Raw genomic sequence first — 17,138 nt, forward strand, 5'->3', positions numbered from 1 at the left:
AGATCAGATTTTGTCGTTTTTTTTTTTGCAGATATAAATGAATGTGCTCCGGAAAGAACAAACAACTGCTCAGCTAATGCCTTATGCAAAAACTTTAATGGCAGTCACATCTGTACATGTAAAAATGGGTTTAACACAAGTAATGGAGGAATAGAGACACTCTTGCAACAATGTTCAGGTATATTAAGATTTTTTCTATAACCTCATTTTACTTATTGACATTTACTTACAAGATATGAATTTATATAATTTCTTTTGCAGATATAAATGAATGTGCTCCAGAAACAACAAACGACTGCTCCATTAATGCTACATGCAGCAATTATGTTGGTGGATACAACTGTACATGTAAAACTGGGTTTAACACAAGTAATGGAGGAATAGAGACTCTCTCAGATCAATGCGCAGGTATATAAAGTTACTATCGATCAAATAATTTTATTTTTCGACTTTACTCACAAGATATAATATTATATAATTTTATTTACAGATATAAATGAATGTGCTTCAGAAACAACAAACGACTGCTCCATTAATGCTGTATGCAACAATTTTATTGGTGGACACAACTGTACATGTAAAAATGGGTTTAACACAAGTAATGGAGGAATAGAGACTCTCTCAGATCAATGCTCAGGTATATTAAGTTATTATCAATAATTTATTTACATTTTTTGACTTTCACTTACAAGATATGAATTTATATAATTTCTTTTATAGATATAAATGAATGTGCTTCAGAAACAACAAGCGACTGCTCCATTAATGCTACATGCAACAATTTTGTCGGTGGATACAACTGTACATGTAAAAATGGGTTTAATACTAGTAATGGAGGACTAGAGACACTCTCAGATCAATGCGCAGGTATATTAAGTTACTATCAATAGCTTACTTTTAATTTTCGACATTTGCTTACAAGAAATAAATTTATTTGATTTCTTTTACAGATATAAACGAATGTGCTCCAGAAGTAACAAACAACTGCTCAGTTAATGCCATATGCAACAATTTTATTGGTGGATACAGTTGTACATGTAAAAATGGGTACAACACGAGTAATGGAGATATAGAAACACTTTTAGATCAATGCAAAGGTATATTAAGTTTCAATTAATAAATTGATTTTACTTTTGTACATTTACTTAGAAGATCAGATTTTATGTCGTTTTTTTTTTTGCAGATATAAATGAATGTGCTCCGGAAAGAACAAACAACTGCTCAGCTAATGCCTTATGCAAAAACTTTAATGGCAGTCACATCTGTACATGTAAAAATGGGTTTAACACAAGTAATGGAGGAATAGAGACACTCTTGCAACAATGTTCAGGTATATTAAGATTTTTTCTATAACCTCATTTTACTTATTGACATTTACTTACAAGATATGAATTTATATAATTTCTTTTGCAGATATAAATGAATGTGCTCCAGAAACAACAAACGACTGCTCCATTAATGCTACATGCAGCAATTATGTTGGTGGATACAACTGTACATGTAAAACTGGGTTTAACACAAGTAATGGAGGAATAGAGACTCTCTCAGATCAATGCGCAGGTATATAAAGTTACTATCGATCAAATAATTTTATTTTTCGACTTTACTCACAAGATATAATATTATATAATTTTATTTACAGATATAAATGAATGTGCTTCAGAAACAACAAACGACTGCTCCATTAATGCTGTATGCAACAATTTTATTGGTGGACACAACTGTACATGTAAAAATGGGTTTAACACAAGTAATGGAGGAATAGAGACTCTCTCAGATCAATGCTCAGGTATATTAAGTTATTATCAATAATTTATTTACATTTTTTGACTTTCACTTACAAGATATGAATTTATATAATTTCTTTTATAGATATAAATGAATGTGCTTCAGAAACAACAAGCGACTGCTCCATTAATGCTACATGCAACAATTTTGTCGGTGGATACAACTGTACATGTAAAAATGGGTTTAATACTAGTAATGGAGGACTAGAGACACTCTCAGATCAATGCGCAGGTATATTAAGTTACTATCAATAGCTTACTTTTAATTTTCGACATTTGCTTACAAGAAATAAATTTATTTGATTTCTTTTACAGATATAAACGAATGTGCTCCAGAAGTAACAAACAACTGCTCAGTTAATGCCATATGCAACAATTTTATTGGTGGATACAGTTGTACATGTAAAAATGGGTACAACACGAGTAATGGAGATATAGAAACACTTTTAGATCAATGCAAAGGTATATTAAGTTTCAATTAATAAATTGATTTTACTTTTGTACATTTACTTAGAAGATCAGATTTTATGTCGTTTTTTTTTTTGCAGATATAAATGAATGTGCTCCGGAAAGAACAAACAACTGCTCAGCTAATGCCTTATGCAAAAACTTTAATGGCAGTCACATCTGTACATGTAAAAATGGGTTTAACACAAGTAATGGAGGAATAGAGACACTCTTGCAACAATGTTCAGGTATATTAAGATTTTTTCTATAACCTCATTTTACTTATTGACATTTACTTACAAGATATGAATTTATATAATTTCTTTTGCAGATATAAATGAATGTGCTCCAGAAACAACAAACGACTGCTCCATTAATGCTACATGCAGCAATTATGTTGGTGGATACAACTGTACATGTAAAACTGGGTTTAACACAAGTAATGGAGGAATAGAGACTCTCTCAGATCAATGCGCAGGTATATAAAGTTACTATCGATCAAATAATTTTATTTTTCGACTTTACTCACAAGATATAATATTATATAATTTTATTTACAGATATAAATGAATGTGCTTCAGAAACAACAAACGACTGCTCCATTAATGCTGTATGCAACAATTTTATTGGTGGACACAACTGTACATGTAAAAATGGGTTTAACACAAGTAATGGAGGAATAGAGACTCTCTCAGATCAATGCTCAGGTATATTAAGTTATTATCAATAATTTATTTACATTTTTTGACTTTCACTTACAAGATATGAATTTATATAATTTCTTTTGCAGATATAAATGAATGTGCTCCAGAAACAACAAACGACTGCTCCATTAATGCTACATGCAGCAATTATGTTGGTGGATACAACTGTACATGTAAAACTGGGTTTAACACAAGTAACGGAGGAATAGAGACTCTCTCAGATCAATGCGCAGGTATATAAAGTTACTATCGATCAAATAATTTTATTTTTCGACTTTACTCACAAGATATAATATTATATAATTTTATTTACAGATATAAATGAATGTGCTTCAGAAACAACAAACGACTGCTCCATTAATGCTGTATGCAACAATTTTATTGGTGGACACAACTGTACATGTAAAAATGGGTTTAACACAAGTAATGGAGGAATAGAGACTCTCTCAGATCAATGCTCAGGTATATTAAGTTATTATCAATAATTTATTTACATTTTTTGACTTTCACTTACAAGATATGAATTTATATAATTTCTTTTATAGATATAAATGAATGTGCTTCAGAAACAACAAGCGACTGCTCCATTAATGCTACATGCAACAATTTTGTCGGTGGATACAACTGTACATGTAAAAATGGGTTTAATACTAGTAATGGAGGACTAGAGACACTCTCAGATCAATGCGCAGGTATATTAAGTTACTATCAATAGCTTACTTTTAATTTACGACATTTGCTTACAAGAAATAAATTTATTTGATTTCTTTTACAGATATAAACGAATGTGCTCCAGAAGTAACAAACAACTGCTCAGTTAATGCCATATGCAACAATTTTATTGGTGGATACAGTTGTACATGTAAAAATGGGTACAACACGAGTAATGGAGATATAGAAACACTTTTAGATCAATGCAAAGGTATATTAAGTTTCAATTAATAAATTGATTTTACTTTTGTACATTTACTTAGAAGATCAGATTTTATGTCGTTTTTTTTTTTGCAGATATAAATGAATGTGCTCCGGAAAGAACAAACAACTGCTCAGCTAATGCCTTATGCAAAAACTTTAATGGCAGTCACATCTGTACATGTAAAAATGGGTTTAACACAAGTAATGGAGGAATAGAGACACTCTTGCAACAATGTTCAGGTATATTAAGATTTTTTCTATAACCTCATTTTACTTATTGACATTTACTTACAAGATATGAATTTATATAATTTCTTTTGCAGATATAAATGAATGTGCTCCAGAAACAACAAACGACTGCTCCATTAATGCTACATGCAGCAATTATGTTGGTGGATACAACTGTACATGTAAAACTGGGTTTAACACAAGTAATGGAGGAATAGAGACTCTCTCAGATCAATGCGCAGGTATATAAAGTTACTATCGATCAAATAATTTTATTTTTCGACTTTACTCACAAGATATAATATTATATAATTTTATTTACAGATATAAATGAATGTGCTTCAGAAACAACAAACGACTGCTCCATTAATGCTGTATGCAACAATTTTATTGGTGGACACAACTGTACATGTAAAAATGGGTTTAACACAAGTAATGGAGGAATAGAGACTCTCTCAGATCAATGCTCAGGTATATTAAGTTATTATCAATAATTTATTTACATTTTTTGACTTTCACTTACAAGATATGAATTTATATAATTTCTTTTATAGATATAAATGAATGTGCTTCAGAAACAACAAGCGACTGCTCCATTAATGCTACATGCAACAATTTTGTCGGTGGATACAACTGTACATGTAAAAATGGGTTTAATACTAGTAATGGAGGACTAGAGACACTCTCAGATCAATGCGCAGGTATATTAAGTTACTATCAATAGCTTACTTTTAATTTTCGACATTTGCTTACAAGAAATAAATTTATTTGATTTCTTTTACAGATATAAACGAATGTGGTCCAGAAGTAACAAACAACTGCTCAGTTAATGCCATATGCAACAATTTTATTGGTGGATACAGTTGTACATGTAAAAATGGGTACAACACGAGTAATGGAGATATAGAAACACTTTTAGATCAATGCAAAGGTATATTAAGTTTCAATTAATAAATTGATTTTACTTTTGTACATTTACTTAGAAGATCAGATTTTATGTCGTTTTTTTTTTTGCAGATATAAATGAATGTGCTCCGGAAAGAACAAACAACTGCTCAGCTAATGCCTTATGCAAAAACTTTAATGGCAGTCACATCTGTACATGTAAAAATGGGTTTAACACAAGTAATGGAGGAATAGAGACACTCTTGCAACAATGTTCAGGTATATTAAGATTTTTTCTATAACCTCATTTTACTTATTGACATTTACTTACAAGATATGAATTTATATAATTTCTTTTGCAGATATAAATGAATGTGCTCCAGAAACAACAAACGACTGCTCCATTAATGCTACATGCAGCAATTATGTTGGTGGATACAACTGTACATGTAAAACTGGGTTTAACACAAGTAATGGAGGAATAGAGACTCTCTCAGATCAATGCGCAGGTATATAAAGTTACTATCGATCAAATAATTTTATTTTTCGACTTTACTCACAAGATATAATATTATATAATTTTATTTACAGATATAAATGAATGTGCTTCAGAAACAACAAACGACTGCTCCATTAATGCTGTATGCAACAATTTTATTGGTGGACACAACTGTACATGTAAAAATGGGTTTAACACAAGTAATGGAGGAATAGAGACTCTCTCAGATCAATGCTCAGGTATATTAATTTATTAAAAATATTTTTTTTAAATTTTTTGACTTTCACTTACAATATATTAATTTATATAATTTCTTTTATATATATAAATGAATGTGCTTCAGAAACAACAAGCGACTGCTCCATTAATGCTACATGCAACAATTTTGTCGGTGGATACAACTGTACATGTAAAAATGGGTTTAATACTAGTAATGGAGGACTAGAGACACTCTCAGATCAATGCGCAGGTATATTAAGTTACTATCAATAGCTTACTTTTAATTTTCGACATTTGCTTACAAGAAATAAATTTATTTGATTTCTTTTACAGATATAAACGAATGTGCTCCAGAAGTAACAAACAACTGCTCAGTTAATGCCATATGCAACAATTTTATTGGTGGATACAGTTGTACATGTAAAAATGGGTACAACACGAGTAATGGAGATATAGAAACACTTTTAGATCAATGCAAAGGTATATTAAGTTTCAATTAATAAATTGATTTTACTTTTGTACATTTACTTAGAAGATCAGATTTTATGTCGTTTTTTTTTTTGCAGATATAAATGAATGTGCTCCGGAAAGAACAAACAACTGCTCAGCTAATGCCTTATGCAAAAACTTTAATGGCAGTCACATCTGTACATGTAAAAATGGGTTTAACACAAGTAATGGAGGAATAGAGACACTCTTGCAACAATGTTCAGGTATATTAAGATTTTTTCTATAACCTCATTTTACTTATTGACATTTACTTACAAGATATGAATTTATATAATTTCTTTTGCAGATATAAATGAATGTGCTCCAGAAACAACAAACGACTGCTCCATTAATGCTACATGCAGCAATTATGTTGGTGGATACAACTGTACATGTAAAACTGGGTTTAACACAAGTAATGGAGGAATAGAGACTCTCTCAGATCAATGCGCAGGTATATAAAGTTACTATCGATCAAATAATTTTATTTTTCGACTTTACTCACAAGATATAATATTATATAATTTTATTTACAGATATAAATGAATGTGCTTCAGAAACAACAAACGACTGCTCCATTAATGCTGTATGCAACAATTTTATTGGTGGACACAACTGTACATGTAAAAATGGGTTTAACACAAGTAATGGAGGAATAGAGACTCTCTCAGATCAATGCTCAGGTATATTAAGTTATTATCAATAATTTATTTACATTTTTTGACTTTCACTTACAAGATATGAATTTATATAATTTCTTTTATAGATATAAATGAATGTGCTTCAGAAACAACAAGCGACTGCTCCATTAATGCTACATGCAACAATTTTGTCGGTGGATACAACTGTACATGTAAAAATGGGTTTAATACTAGTAATGGAGGACTAGAGACACTCTCAGATCAATGCGCAGGTATATTAAGTTACTATCAATAGCTTACTTTTAATTTTCGACATTTGCTTACAAGAAATAAATTTATTTGATTTCTTTTACAGATATAAACGAATGTGCTCCAGAAGTAACAAACAACTGCTCAGTTAATGCCATATGCAACAATTTTATTGGTGGATACAGTTGTACATGTAAAAATGGGTACAACACGAGTAATGGAGATATAGAAACACTTTTAGATCAATGCAAAGGTATATTAAGTTTCAATTAATAAATTGATTTTACTTTTGTACATTTACTTAGAAGATCAGATTTTATGTCGTTTTTTTTTTTGCAGATATAAATGAATGTGCTCCGGAAAGAACAAACAACTGCTCAGCTAATGCCTTATGCAAAAACTTTAATGGCAGTCACATCTGTACATGTAAAAATGGGTTTAACACAAGTAATGGAGGAATAGAGACACTCTTGCAACAATGTTCAGGTATATTAAGATTTTTTCTATAACCTCATTTTACTTATTGACATTTACTTACAAGATATGAATTTATATAATTTCTTTTGCAGATATAAATGAATGTGCTCCAGAAACAACAAACGACTGCTCCATTAATGCTACATGCAGCAATTATGTTGGTGGATACAACTGTACATGTAAAACTGGGTTTAACACAAGTAATGGAGGAATAGAGACTCTCTCAGATCAATGCGCAGGTATATAAAGTTACTATCGATCAAATAATTTTATTTTTCGACTTTACTCACAAGATATAATATTATATAATTTTATTTACAGATATAAATGAATGTGCTTCAGAAACAACAAACGACTGCTCCATTAATGCTGTATGCAACAATTTTATTGGTGGACACAACTGTACATGTAAAAATGGGTTTAACACAAGTAATGGAGGAATAGAGACTCTCTCAGATCAATGCTCAGGTATATTAAGTTATTATCAATAATTTATTTACATTTTTTGACTTTCACTTACAAGATATGAATTTATATAATTTCTTTTATAGATATAAATGAATGTGCTTCAGAAACAACAAGCGACTGCTCCATTAATGCTACATGCAACAATTTTGTCGGTGGATACAACTGTACATGTAAAAATGGGTTTAATACTAGTAATGGAGGACTAGAGACACTCTCAGATCAATGCGCAGGTATATTAAGTTACTATCAATAGCTTACTTTTAATTTTCGACATTTGCTTACAAGAAATAAATTTATTTGATTTCTTTTACAGATATAAACGAATGTGCTCCAGAAGTAACAAACAACTGCTCAGTTAATGCCATATGCAACAATTTTATTGGTGGATACAGTTGTACATGTAAAAATGGGTACAACACGAGTAATGGAGATATAGAAACACTTTTAGATCAATGCAAAGGTATATTAAGTTTCAATTAATAAATTGATTTTACTTTTGTACATTTACTTAGAAGATCAGATTTTATGTCGTTTTTTTTTTTTCAGATATAAATGAATTTGCTCCGGAAAGAACAAACAACTGCTCAGCTAATGCCTTATGCAAAAACTTTAATGGCAGTCACATCTGTACATGTAAAAATGGGTTTAACACAAGTAATGGAGGAATAGAGACACTCTTGCAACAATGTTCAGGTATATTAAGATTTTTTCTATAACCTCATTTTACTTATTGACATTTACTTACAAGATATGAATTTATATAATTTCTTTTGCAGATATAAATGAATGTGCTCCAGAAACAACAAACGACTGCTCCATTAATGCTACATGCAGCAATTATGTTGGTGGATACAACTGTACATGTAAAACTGGGTTTAACACAAGTAACGGAGGAATAGAGACTCTCTCAGATCAATGCGCAGGTATATAAAGTTACTATCGATCAAATAATTTTATTTTTCGACTTTACTCACAAGATATAATATTATATAATTTTATTTACAGATATAAATGAATGTGCTTCAGAAACAACAAACGACTGCTCCATTAATGCTGTATGCAACAATTTTATTGGTGGACACAACTGTACATGTAAAAATGGGTTTAACACAAGTAATGGAGGAATAGAGACTCTCTCAGATCAATGCTCAGGTATATTAAGTTATTATCAATAATTTATTTACATTTTTTGACTTTCACTTACAAGATATGAATTTATATAATTTCTTTTATAGATATAAATGAATGTGCTTCAGAAACAACAAGCGACTGCTCCATTAATGCTACATGCAACAATTTTGTCGGTGGATACAACTGTACATGTAAAAATGGGTTTAATACTAGTAATGGAGGACTAGAGACACTCTCAGATCAATGCGCAGGTATATTAAGTTACTATCAATAGCTTACTTTTAATTTTCGACATTTGCTTACAAGAAATAAATTTATTTGATTTCTTTTACAGATATAAACGAATGTGGTCCAGAAGTAACAAACAACTGCTCAGTTAATGCCATATGCAACAATTTTATTGGTGGATACAGTTGTACATGTAAAAATGGGTACAACACGAGTAATGGAGATATAGAAACACTTTTAGATCAATGCAAAGGTATATTAAGTTTCAATTAATAAATTGATTTTACTTTTGTACATTTACTTAGAAGATCAGATTTTATGTCGTTTTTTTTTTTGCAGATATAAATGAATGTGCTCCGGAAAGAACAAACAACTGCTCAGCTAATGCCTTATGCAAAAACTTTAATGGCAGTCACATCTGTACATGTAAAAATGGGTTTAACACAAGTAATGGAGGAATAGAGACACTCTTGCAACAATGTTCAGGTATATTAAGATTTTTTCTATAACCTCATTTTACTTATTGACATTTACTTACAAGATATGAATTTATATAATTTCTTTTGCAGATATAAATGAATGTGCTCCAGAAACAACAAACGACTGCTCCATTAATGCTACATGCAGCAATTATGTTGGTGGATACAACTGTACATGTAAAACTGGGTTTAACACAAGTAATGGAGGAATAGAGACTCTCTCAGATCAATGCGCAGGTATATAAAGTTACTATCGATCAAATAATTTTATTTTTCGACTTTACTCACAAGATATAATATTATATAATTTTATTTACAGATATAAATGAATGTGCTTCAGAAACAACAAACGACTGCTCCATTAATGCTGTATGCAACAATTTTATTGGTGGACACAACTGTACATGTAAAAATGGGTTTAACACAAGTAATGGAGGAATAGAGACTCTCTCAGATCAATGCTCAGGTATATTAAGTTATTATCAATAATTTATTTACATTTTTTGACTTTCACTTACAAGATATGAATTTATATAATTTCTTTTATAGATATAAATGAATGTGCTTCAGAAACAACAAGCGACTGCTCCATTAATGCTACATGCAACAATTTTGTCGGTGGATACAACTGTACATGTAAAAATGGGTTTAATACTAGTAATGGAGGACTAGAGACACTCTCAGATCAATGCGCAGGTATATTAAGTTACTATCAATAGCTTACTTTTAATTTTCGACATTTGCTTACAAGAAATAAATTTATTTGATTTCTTTTACAGATATAAACGAATGTGCTCCAGAAGTAACAAACAACTGCTCAGTTAATGCCATATGCAACAATTTTATTGGTGGATACAGTTGTACATGTAAAAATGGGTACAACACGAGTAATGGAGATATAGAAACACTTTTAGATCAATGCAAAGGTATATTAAGTTTTAATTAATAAATTGATTTTACTTTTGTACATTTACTTAGAAGATCAGATTTTATGTCGTTTTTTTTTTTGCAGATATAAATGAATGTGCTCCAGAAACAACAAACGTCTGCTCCATTAATGCTATATGCAACAATTATGTTGGTGGATACAACTGTACATGTAAAACTGGGTTTAACACAAGTAATGGAGGATCAGAGACTCTCTCAGATCAATGCGCAGGTATATAAAGTTACTATTGATCAAATAATTTTATTTTTCGACTTTTCTCACAAGATATAATATTATGTAATTTTATAAACAAAAATTAATTAAAGAAATGGTAAACTTTAAACTATATCACATCGTATATTGAACAATAGCTTTACTACACATATTACAATATATTTCATAATTATCATAGTTATATTATCTCAAACTTTAATATAATTGCTTGCTATTTGTTCTTATTGGCTCTTCATCTGAACAACGGATATCTCTATATGTGTTATTGTCATAGTCTTTATCTTCATTAGATATGTCAGCATCATTTATGTTTGCAGGATTTGATTAATCTCCTCCATGCAACTCTTGGAATTAGGAAAGGTGAGGTTGGCAATTATTTGACCACCTCAATTTCTTAGAGGTCAGCATCAGGTCGTCATCAATGTTTGGGTTATCCTTACATCAATGTGTGGTCATGTGTGGGTCATCCCCACATCAATGTGTGGGTCGTCCCCACATCAATGTGTGGGTCGTCCCCACATCAATGTGTGGGTCATGCCATGGCATGACCCACACATTAATAAGCAATTCAAACCACCTATATACAATTAAAGTAACTTTTAATAACCGTTTTCAATCATTGCAAATCAACTACTACAGGAATGTATCATTTTGGTAGAAAGTTTTGTGTTATTTTTAATCGCTAAACTACATTTACCTTTTTTTACATTTGCAATTTTTAATGTATCTAGTTTTGCAGATAAAGCTCATAACATGCAACAAATTTTCTGGAGCTGGCAGTTGAAGGTTTGATGTTGGTAAGAGATTTGATCCTATCATTTTAGAGCCCCATTCCAGTTGATCCAAGTTTTGTGACTGTGTCATTGCTGTACTTGATGGTAGACATGAAATTAATGTTGCTATGCTTTAGAAATTGTTGGAGGTAATACAACTAAATCGAATGTTTTGTGAACTGGTTTGGATGCTACTCTGTGAAGATATTATCAAATTAACTCATATTATCAAAATCCATTTAGTTCTTAGAAATATTGTTTTCCAGCATGAGCAATTTCATCATGATTGGTTTCCGGGGTTTTAAATACATCAACAACTTTGCATAAATCCACATTGTTGTTCAATAATTTAAAGGCTTTCTTTTTGCCTTGATGGTAAGGAAATGATGTTGAGTCACATCCAGACGTTGCATGTAAAAACAACAACTGCCTAGAGCAGTCACCAAGACCTTCTCTCATCTTGTTCTCGCTGTAAACTTTGTCTTGCTTAGTATCTTTGCCAGGCTTTATTATGAAAATATTAGTAGTTGAATCTGTTAGAGCCACAAGTAATACTAGCATATCTGTGTCTTCTCCTATTATTACAACAGGCTTGTTGAACCCATGTCTTGACAAATTATTTGCTGTATTGATAATTACTGTATCCGCATCTCATGATGCCTGTTTAACATGAGTTCCAGAATCTGCAAGACGCAACGATAAGGCTTCAATAAATCAAGTTTTGTGGCGAGGATTTTAAAGAAAATTTGTTTGGGTTGAATTAATTGTCATTGATTTGTCATAAAAAACATCTTCTGAAACTTCTTTGGACTGGTATTGTCTTTGTTCTTCTGATTTGGTATTAGACTAGCCAGAATAGCCATCAAAAACAACCCACCATTTTTTCCCATATTGATGTATCACATATGATACATAAAATTTATCTATATCTTTATATATTACTGGTCTCATCCATGTGGGGATGTAGATACCAAATCAATGACAAATTTTAAGAAAGGTGTTGTTTTTTCACATAGCACAATTGATTCTATTGCATCACATAGAACTGATTTTGAATTTTTTTGCATCAAAAGCAACTCATCAAAAAGCGCTGGAGGCCTTGGTGCAAACTCGTACTTAAAACATGCTGCAAGTTCTTCATCTGTTTTGACTGTACATATTATACGATGTAAGAGCTGCAGAGTATTAATAATTACTTCTTTTTCATGAACCTTCACAGAAGCTGTCAAGGAGCCCAAGAATAAAACTTTATTATGTTTTAAATGAATATTGGCAAAATTCATTCCAACCATTTTGTTTATAGCATTAATGCCAGTTTCAACTGCTATATCACAGTTAATTTTATCATTGCCCACTATACCATTAGAAAGAGAGATCAGTTCAGGTCAGGTTGCACAAGATGGTTCATGGTCTTTTATCCATCCAATAAAGATATTAGTATTGCGAATGTCTTGTGCTTGCCTTGATTCATGCAGTTCAATGTGTTGCTCTGACAATTCAGAAGTGCCGTCACAAAAATCTTCAATACCTGTTACAACATCTGGGCATACCAAGTTGAACATCTGGGCATACCAAGTTGAACATCTGGGCATACCAAGTTGAATATCTGGGCATACCAAGTTGAACATCTGGGCATACCAAGAATCCACCAAGAAAGTCTACTGTCATTTAAACCTCTTTTACAAGTAAGCCCAAAATTATTGTTTGGCAAATGATTAAATGCCTTTCATTTGTAAATTTCTAGTAATCTTTTGGAGACATTCTGGACTTAAGTGATAACACCTGTTGTAAATATAAATGAGCAGATTTCGCATAAGGCAAGTGAGCTAATGCATAAAAATGTGGTAATATTTGATACACACAATACAAGTGCAACTGCCAGTCTCTGGTTTGTTTTAATCTAATAAATAGTTTCATCAGTTACCTTTGATTAAAATATTGTACCCATAGTTTTGCAGTTCGACTTTAAGCAGCAGCAGACTGCATTGCTGCATTCATTCTGCCTAATATGTTATTAATGATCAGACATTCGTTGAAATGTTCTGCAGATGAATTGTTGATCAGAATCTGGGAATGTAAATTGCTGATCTTAACGTTAGTAATTGGTTCAATTAATTCCTGCAATATAACAACTGCCAGCGCTAATTGAGTCATGAATTGTGCTTGAAGGGCATAGGCATTACCATTCAGTGGTTGAACTACGAAAGCCTTTGCATAAACAGCTCCCCAAATCTCATCCAATCCGCTTCCAGAAATAAATGCCAATAGCTCCCATGCAGAATATTAATAAATAGAAACCAATCGAAGATATATCACCATCGATACTAGAAGTCAGCTACTAATTCGCATTCTTGGGCAAATGGAGGCTGGTCAAAAGTAACAAAATATGTCAGTTGATTAGCTTTCTTGCACTTTTCTTTAGCCATCAGGAGTGAAGTGTATATTGTACTTAAATCTCCTGGGGCATTGTTAATTAAAGGCATTGGTGAGACATAAGACAATTTGTATGGATAATTTTTAGCTATGGGTAGTGCCATATAGCCGTTCCAACCAGGTCTACAAGTGACTCGAAGCCATGCACCACACATCCACAAAAAGTCAAGTCGCAATGGTTCATTAAGGAACAACGTAGTTTGTGTAACCCCATATGCGTCCTCTACAATCAGATCTCAATGACCTCTGCTCTTTGGCTTGTTGTAAGTAGCCAATTTTATTTTCCCAACAGATGCAATCCCTTTTGAAGTAGGTAGAATCTTTGGCCTACTAATATTTATATACAAACTGATTGCATGTGCAGGAGTAATACATCCAATTCCACCTATTCTGTGAAAACTATTGTGACCATCTAATGTGCGGATGTTAAAATCAACATTATCAAAAATAAACTGAATAAATGCATCTGATTCCATCTTATTGACTACGCTGGATAGCGTTACAACAGACTTGAAAAGCTTCACTTTGTTATATGATGAACACGATCCATTATTGGAAAGCATTTCAATTAGAGTCTTGGATTCAAAGTGTCTGTGCAAGTACACAGAAAACCCGATTTGAATGTTAGACAGAAATAATATTGGTCTTGTTCTACATATACTAGCATGCTCTAAAGTGATGCATTTATGTTTTAAGGTGAAGCATGAAGGAAGCATAAAGTATTTTTTTTTGCCTGGAACGGTTGTAATTAGCAATTCATCTCCAAAACGAGCTTGAAGTTTAAATTCTAAATTTTTCTTCGTGTGCGGGTCAATTTCAGGGGTAAGGAATTCACAGAATTTGTCATTTAATTCAGATATTGAATACTGACATTCTTCATTGCCACAGAGAATCACATAATTTATTGAAAGCCAAATTTTGTTCTAAATTAAGTGGACACCCAGGTTTTGTTAATAACTTTCTCTAGTTTCGAAAACTGACAGGTCCTATGATATCGCCCTTTTGCTGCAACCAAATCTATTACACTACCAACCTGTGTTTGAACCTCCTGACCCCATTCGTTATTCCGCTTTTGAGCTAACTCTAGCACCTAATTTTTATGGATATAGTTGATACAATGGAAATTGTTTGCTTCTTCTCATACGTTTTCCTACTTTATCTAACATTTAAGCGAAGTCTTGAAACATTTTCTGATGAAGCACTTGCCTCTAAATTGGTAATGGTTATCATCAATGGTTATCATCAATGTGTGGGTCATGCCATGGCATGACCCACACATTAATAAGCAATTCAAACCACCTATATACAATTAAAGTAACTTTTAATAACCGTTTTCAATCATTGCAAATCAACTACTACAGGAATGTATCATTTTGGTAGAAAGTTTTGTGTTATTTTTAATCGCTAAACTACATTTACCTTTTTTTACATTTGCAATTTTTAATGTATCTAGTTTTGCAGATAAAGCTCATAACATGCAACAAATTTTCTGGAGCTGGCAGTTGAAGGTTTGATGTTGGTAAGAGATTTGATCCTATCATTTTAGAGCCCCATTCCAGTTGATCCAAGTTTTGTGACTGTGTCATTGCTGTACTTGATGGTAGACATGAAATTAATGTTGCTATGCTTTAGAAATTGTTGGAGGTAATACAACTAAATCGAATGTTTTGTGAACTGGTTTGGATGCTACTCTGTGAAGATATTATCAAATTAACTCATATTATCAAAATCCATTTAGTTCTTAGAAATATTGTTTTCCAGCATGAGCAATTTCATCATGATTGGTTTCCGGGGTTTTAAATACATCAACAACTTTGCATAAATCCACATTGTTGTTCAATAATTTAAAGGCTTTCTTTTTGCCTTGATGGTAAGGAAATGATGTTGAGTCACATCCAGACGTTGCATGTAAAAACAACAACTGCCTAGAGCAGTCACCAAGACCTTCTCTCATCTTGTTCTCGCTGTAAACTTTGTCTTGCTTAGTATCTTTGCCAGGCTTTATTATGAAAATATTAGTAGTTGAATCTGTTAGAGCCACAAGTAATACTAGCATATCTGTGTCTTCTCCTATTATTACAACAGGCTTGTTGAACCCATGTCTTGACAAATTATTTGCTGTATTGATAATTACTGTATCCGCATCTCATGATGCCTGTTTAACATGAGTTCCAGAATCTGCAAGACGCAACGATAAGGCTTCAATAAATCAAGTTTTGTGGCGAGGATTTTAAAGAAAATTTGTTTGGGTTGAATTAATTGTCATTGATTTGTCATAAAAAACATCTTCTGAAACTTCTTTGGACTGGTATTGTCTTTGTTCTTCTGATTTGGTATTAGACTAGCCAGAATAGCCATCAAAAACAACCCACCATTTTTTCCCATATTGATGTATCACATATGATACATAAAATTTATCTATATCTTTATATATTACTGGTCTCATCCATGTGGGGATGTAGATACCAAATCAATGACAAATTTTAAGAAAGGTGTTGTTTTTTCACATAGCACAATTGATTCTATTGCATCACATAGAACTGATTTTGAATTTTTTTGCATCAAAAGCAACTCATCAAAAAGCGCTGGAGGCCTTGGTGCAAACTCGTACTTAAAACATGCTGCAAGTTCTTCATCTGTTTTGACTGTACATATTATACGATGTAAGAGCTGCAGAGTATTAATAATTACTTCTTTTTCATGAACCTTCACAGAAGCTGTCAAGGAGCCCAAGAATAAAACTTTATTATGTTTTAAATGAATATTGGCAAAATTCATTCCAACCATTTTGTTTATAGCATTAATGCCAGTTTCAACTGCTATATCACAGTTAATTTTATCATTGCCCACTATACCATTAGAAAGAGAGATCAGTTCAGGTCAGGTTGCACAAGATGGTTCATGGTCTTTTATCCATCCAATAA

At 31.9% G+C, this 17,138-nt stretch overlaps 1 protein-coding gene across 1 annotated transcript in view; it reads left to right on the forward strand.

Moving 5' to 3' along the window:
* LOC100201245 (fibrillin-2) overlaps positions 1-17,138 on the forward strand; it is a 92,051-nt gene that overhangs the window by 33,347 nt on the left and 41,566 nt on the right. The window contains exons 4-51 of the mRNA XM_065795015.1: positions 32-178; positions 262-408; positions 491-637; positions 721-867; positions 951-1,097; positions 1,184-1,330; positions 1,414-1,560; positions 1,643-1,789; positions 1,873-2,019; positions 2,103-2,249; positions 2,336-2,482; positions 2,566-2,712; positions 2,795-2,941; positions 3,025-3,171; positions 3,254-3,400; positions 3,484-3,630; positions 3,714-3,860; positions 3,947-4,093; positions 4,177-4,323; positions 4,406-4,552; positions 4,636-4,782; positions 4,866-5,012; positions 5,099-5,245; positions 5,329-5,475; positions 5,558-5,704; positions 5,791-5,934; positions 6,018-6,164; positions 6,251-6,397; positions 6,481-6,627; positions 6,710-6,856; positions 6,940-7,086; positions 7,170-7,316; positions 7,403-7,549; positions 7,633-7,779; positions 7,862-8,008; positions 8,092-8,238; positions 8,322-8,468; positions 8,555-8,701; positions 8,785-8,931; positions 9,014-9,160; positions 9,244-9,390; positions 9,474-9,620; positions 9,707-9,853; positions 9,937-10,083; positions 10,166-10,312; positions 10,396-10,542; positions 10,626-10,772; positions 10,859-11,005. Coding sequence (XP_065651087.1) covers positions 32-178; positions 262-408; positions 491-637; positions 721-867; positions 951-1,097; positions 1,184-1,330; positions 1,414-1,560; positions 1,643-1,789; positions 1,873-2,019; positions 2,103-2,249; positions 2,336-2,482; positions 2,566-2,712; positions 2,795-2,941; positions 3,025-3,171; positions 3,254-3,400; positions 3,484-3,630; positions 3,714-3,860; positions 3,947-4,093; positions 4,177-4,323; positions 4,406-4,552; positions 4,636-4,782; positions 4,866-5,012; positions 5,099-5,245; positions 5,329-5,475; positions 5,558-5,704; positions 5,791-5,934; positions 6,018-6,164; positions 6,251-6,397; positions 6,481-6,627; positions 6,710-6,856; positions 6,940-7,086; positions 7,170-7,316; positions 7,403-7,549; positions 7,633-7,779; positions 7,862-8,008; positions 8,092-8,238; positions 8,322-8,468; positions 8,555-8,701; positions 8,785-8,931; positions 9,014-9,160; positions 9,244-9,390; positions 9,474-9,620; positions 9,707-9,853; positions 9,937-10,083; positions 10,166-10,312; positions 10,396-10,542; positions 10,626-10,772; positions 10,859-11,005 — 7,053 coding nt within the window. The remainder of the gene's footprint in view (positions 1-31; positions 179-261; positions 409-490; positions 638-720; positions 868-950; positions 1,098-1,183; positions 1,331-1,413; positions 1,561-1,642; positions 1,790-1,872; positions 2,020-2,102; positions 2,250-2,335; positions 2,483-2,565; positions 2,713-2,794; positions 2,942-3,024; positions 3,172-3,253; positions 3,401-3,483; positions 3,631-3,713; positions 3,861-3,946; positions 4,094-4,176; positions 4,324-4,405; positions 4,553-4,635; positions 4,783-4,865; positions 5,013-5,098; positions 5,246-5,328; positions 5,476-5,557; positions 5,705-5,790; positions 5,935-6,017; positions 6,165-6,250; positions 6,398-6,480; positions 6,628-6,709; positions 6,857-6,939; positions 7,087-7,169; positions 7,317-7,402; positions 7,550-7,632; positions 7,780-7,861; positions 8,009-8,091; positions 8,239-8,321; positions 8,469-8,554; positions 8,702-8,784; positions 8,932-9,013; positions 9,161-9,243; positions 9,391-9,473; positions 9,621-9,706; positions 9,854-9,936; positions 10,084-10,165; positions 10,313-10,395; positions 10,543-10,625; positions 10,773-10,858; positions 11,006-17,138) is intronic.

This window comes from Hydra vulgaris, chromosome 04, assembly GCF_038396675.1.
Source record: "Hydra vulgaris chromosome 04, alternate assembly HydraT2T_AEP".
In the NCBI taxonomy this organism is placed as follows: domain Eukaryota; kingdom Metazoa; phylum Cnidaria; class Hydrozoa; order Anthoathecata; family Hydridae; genus Hydra; species Hydra vulgaris.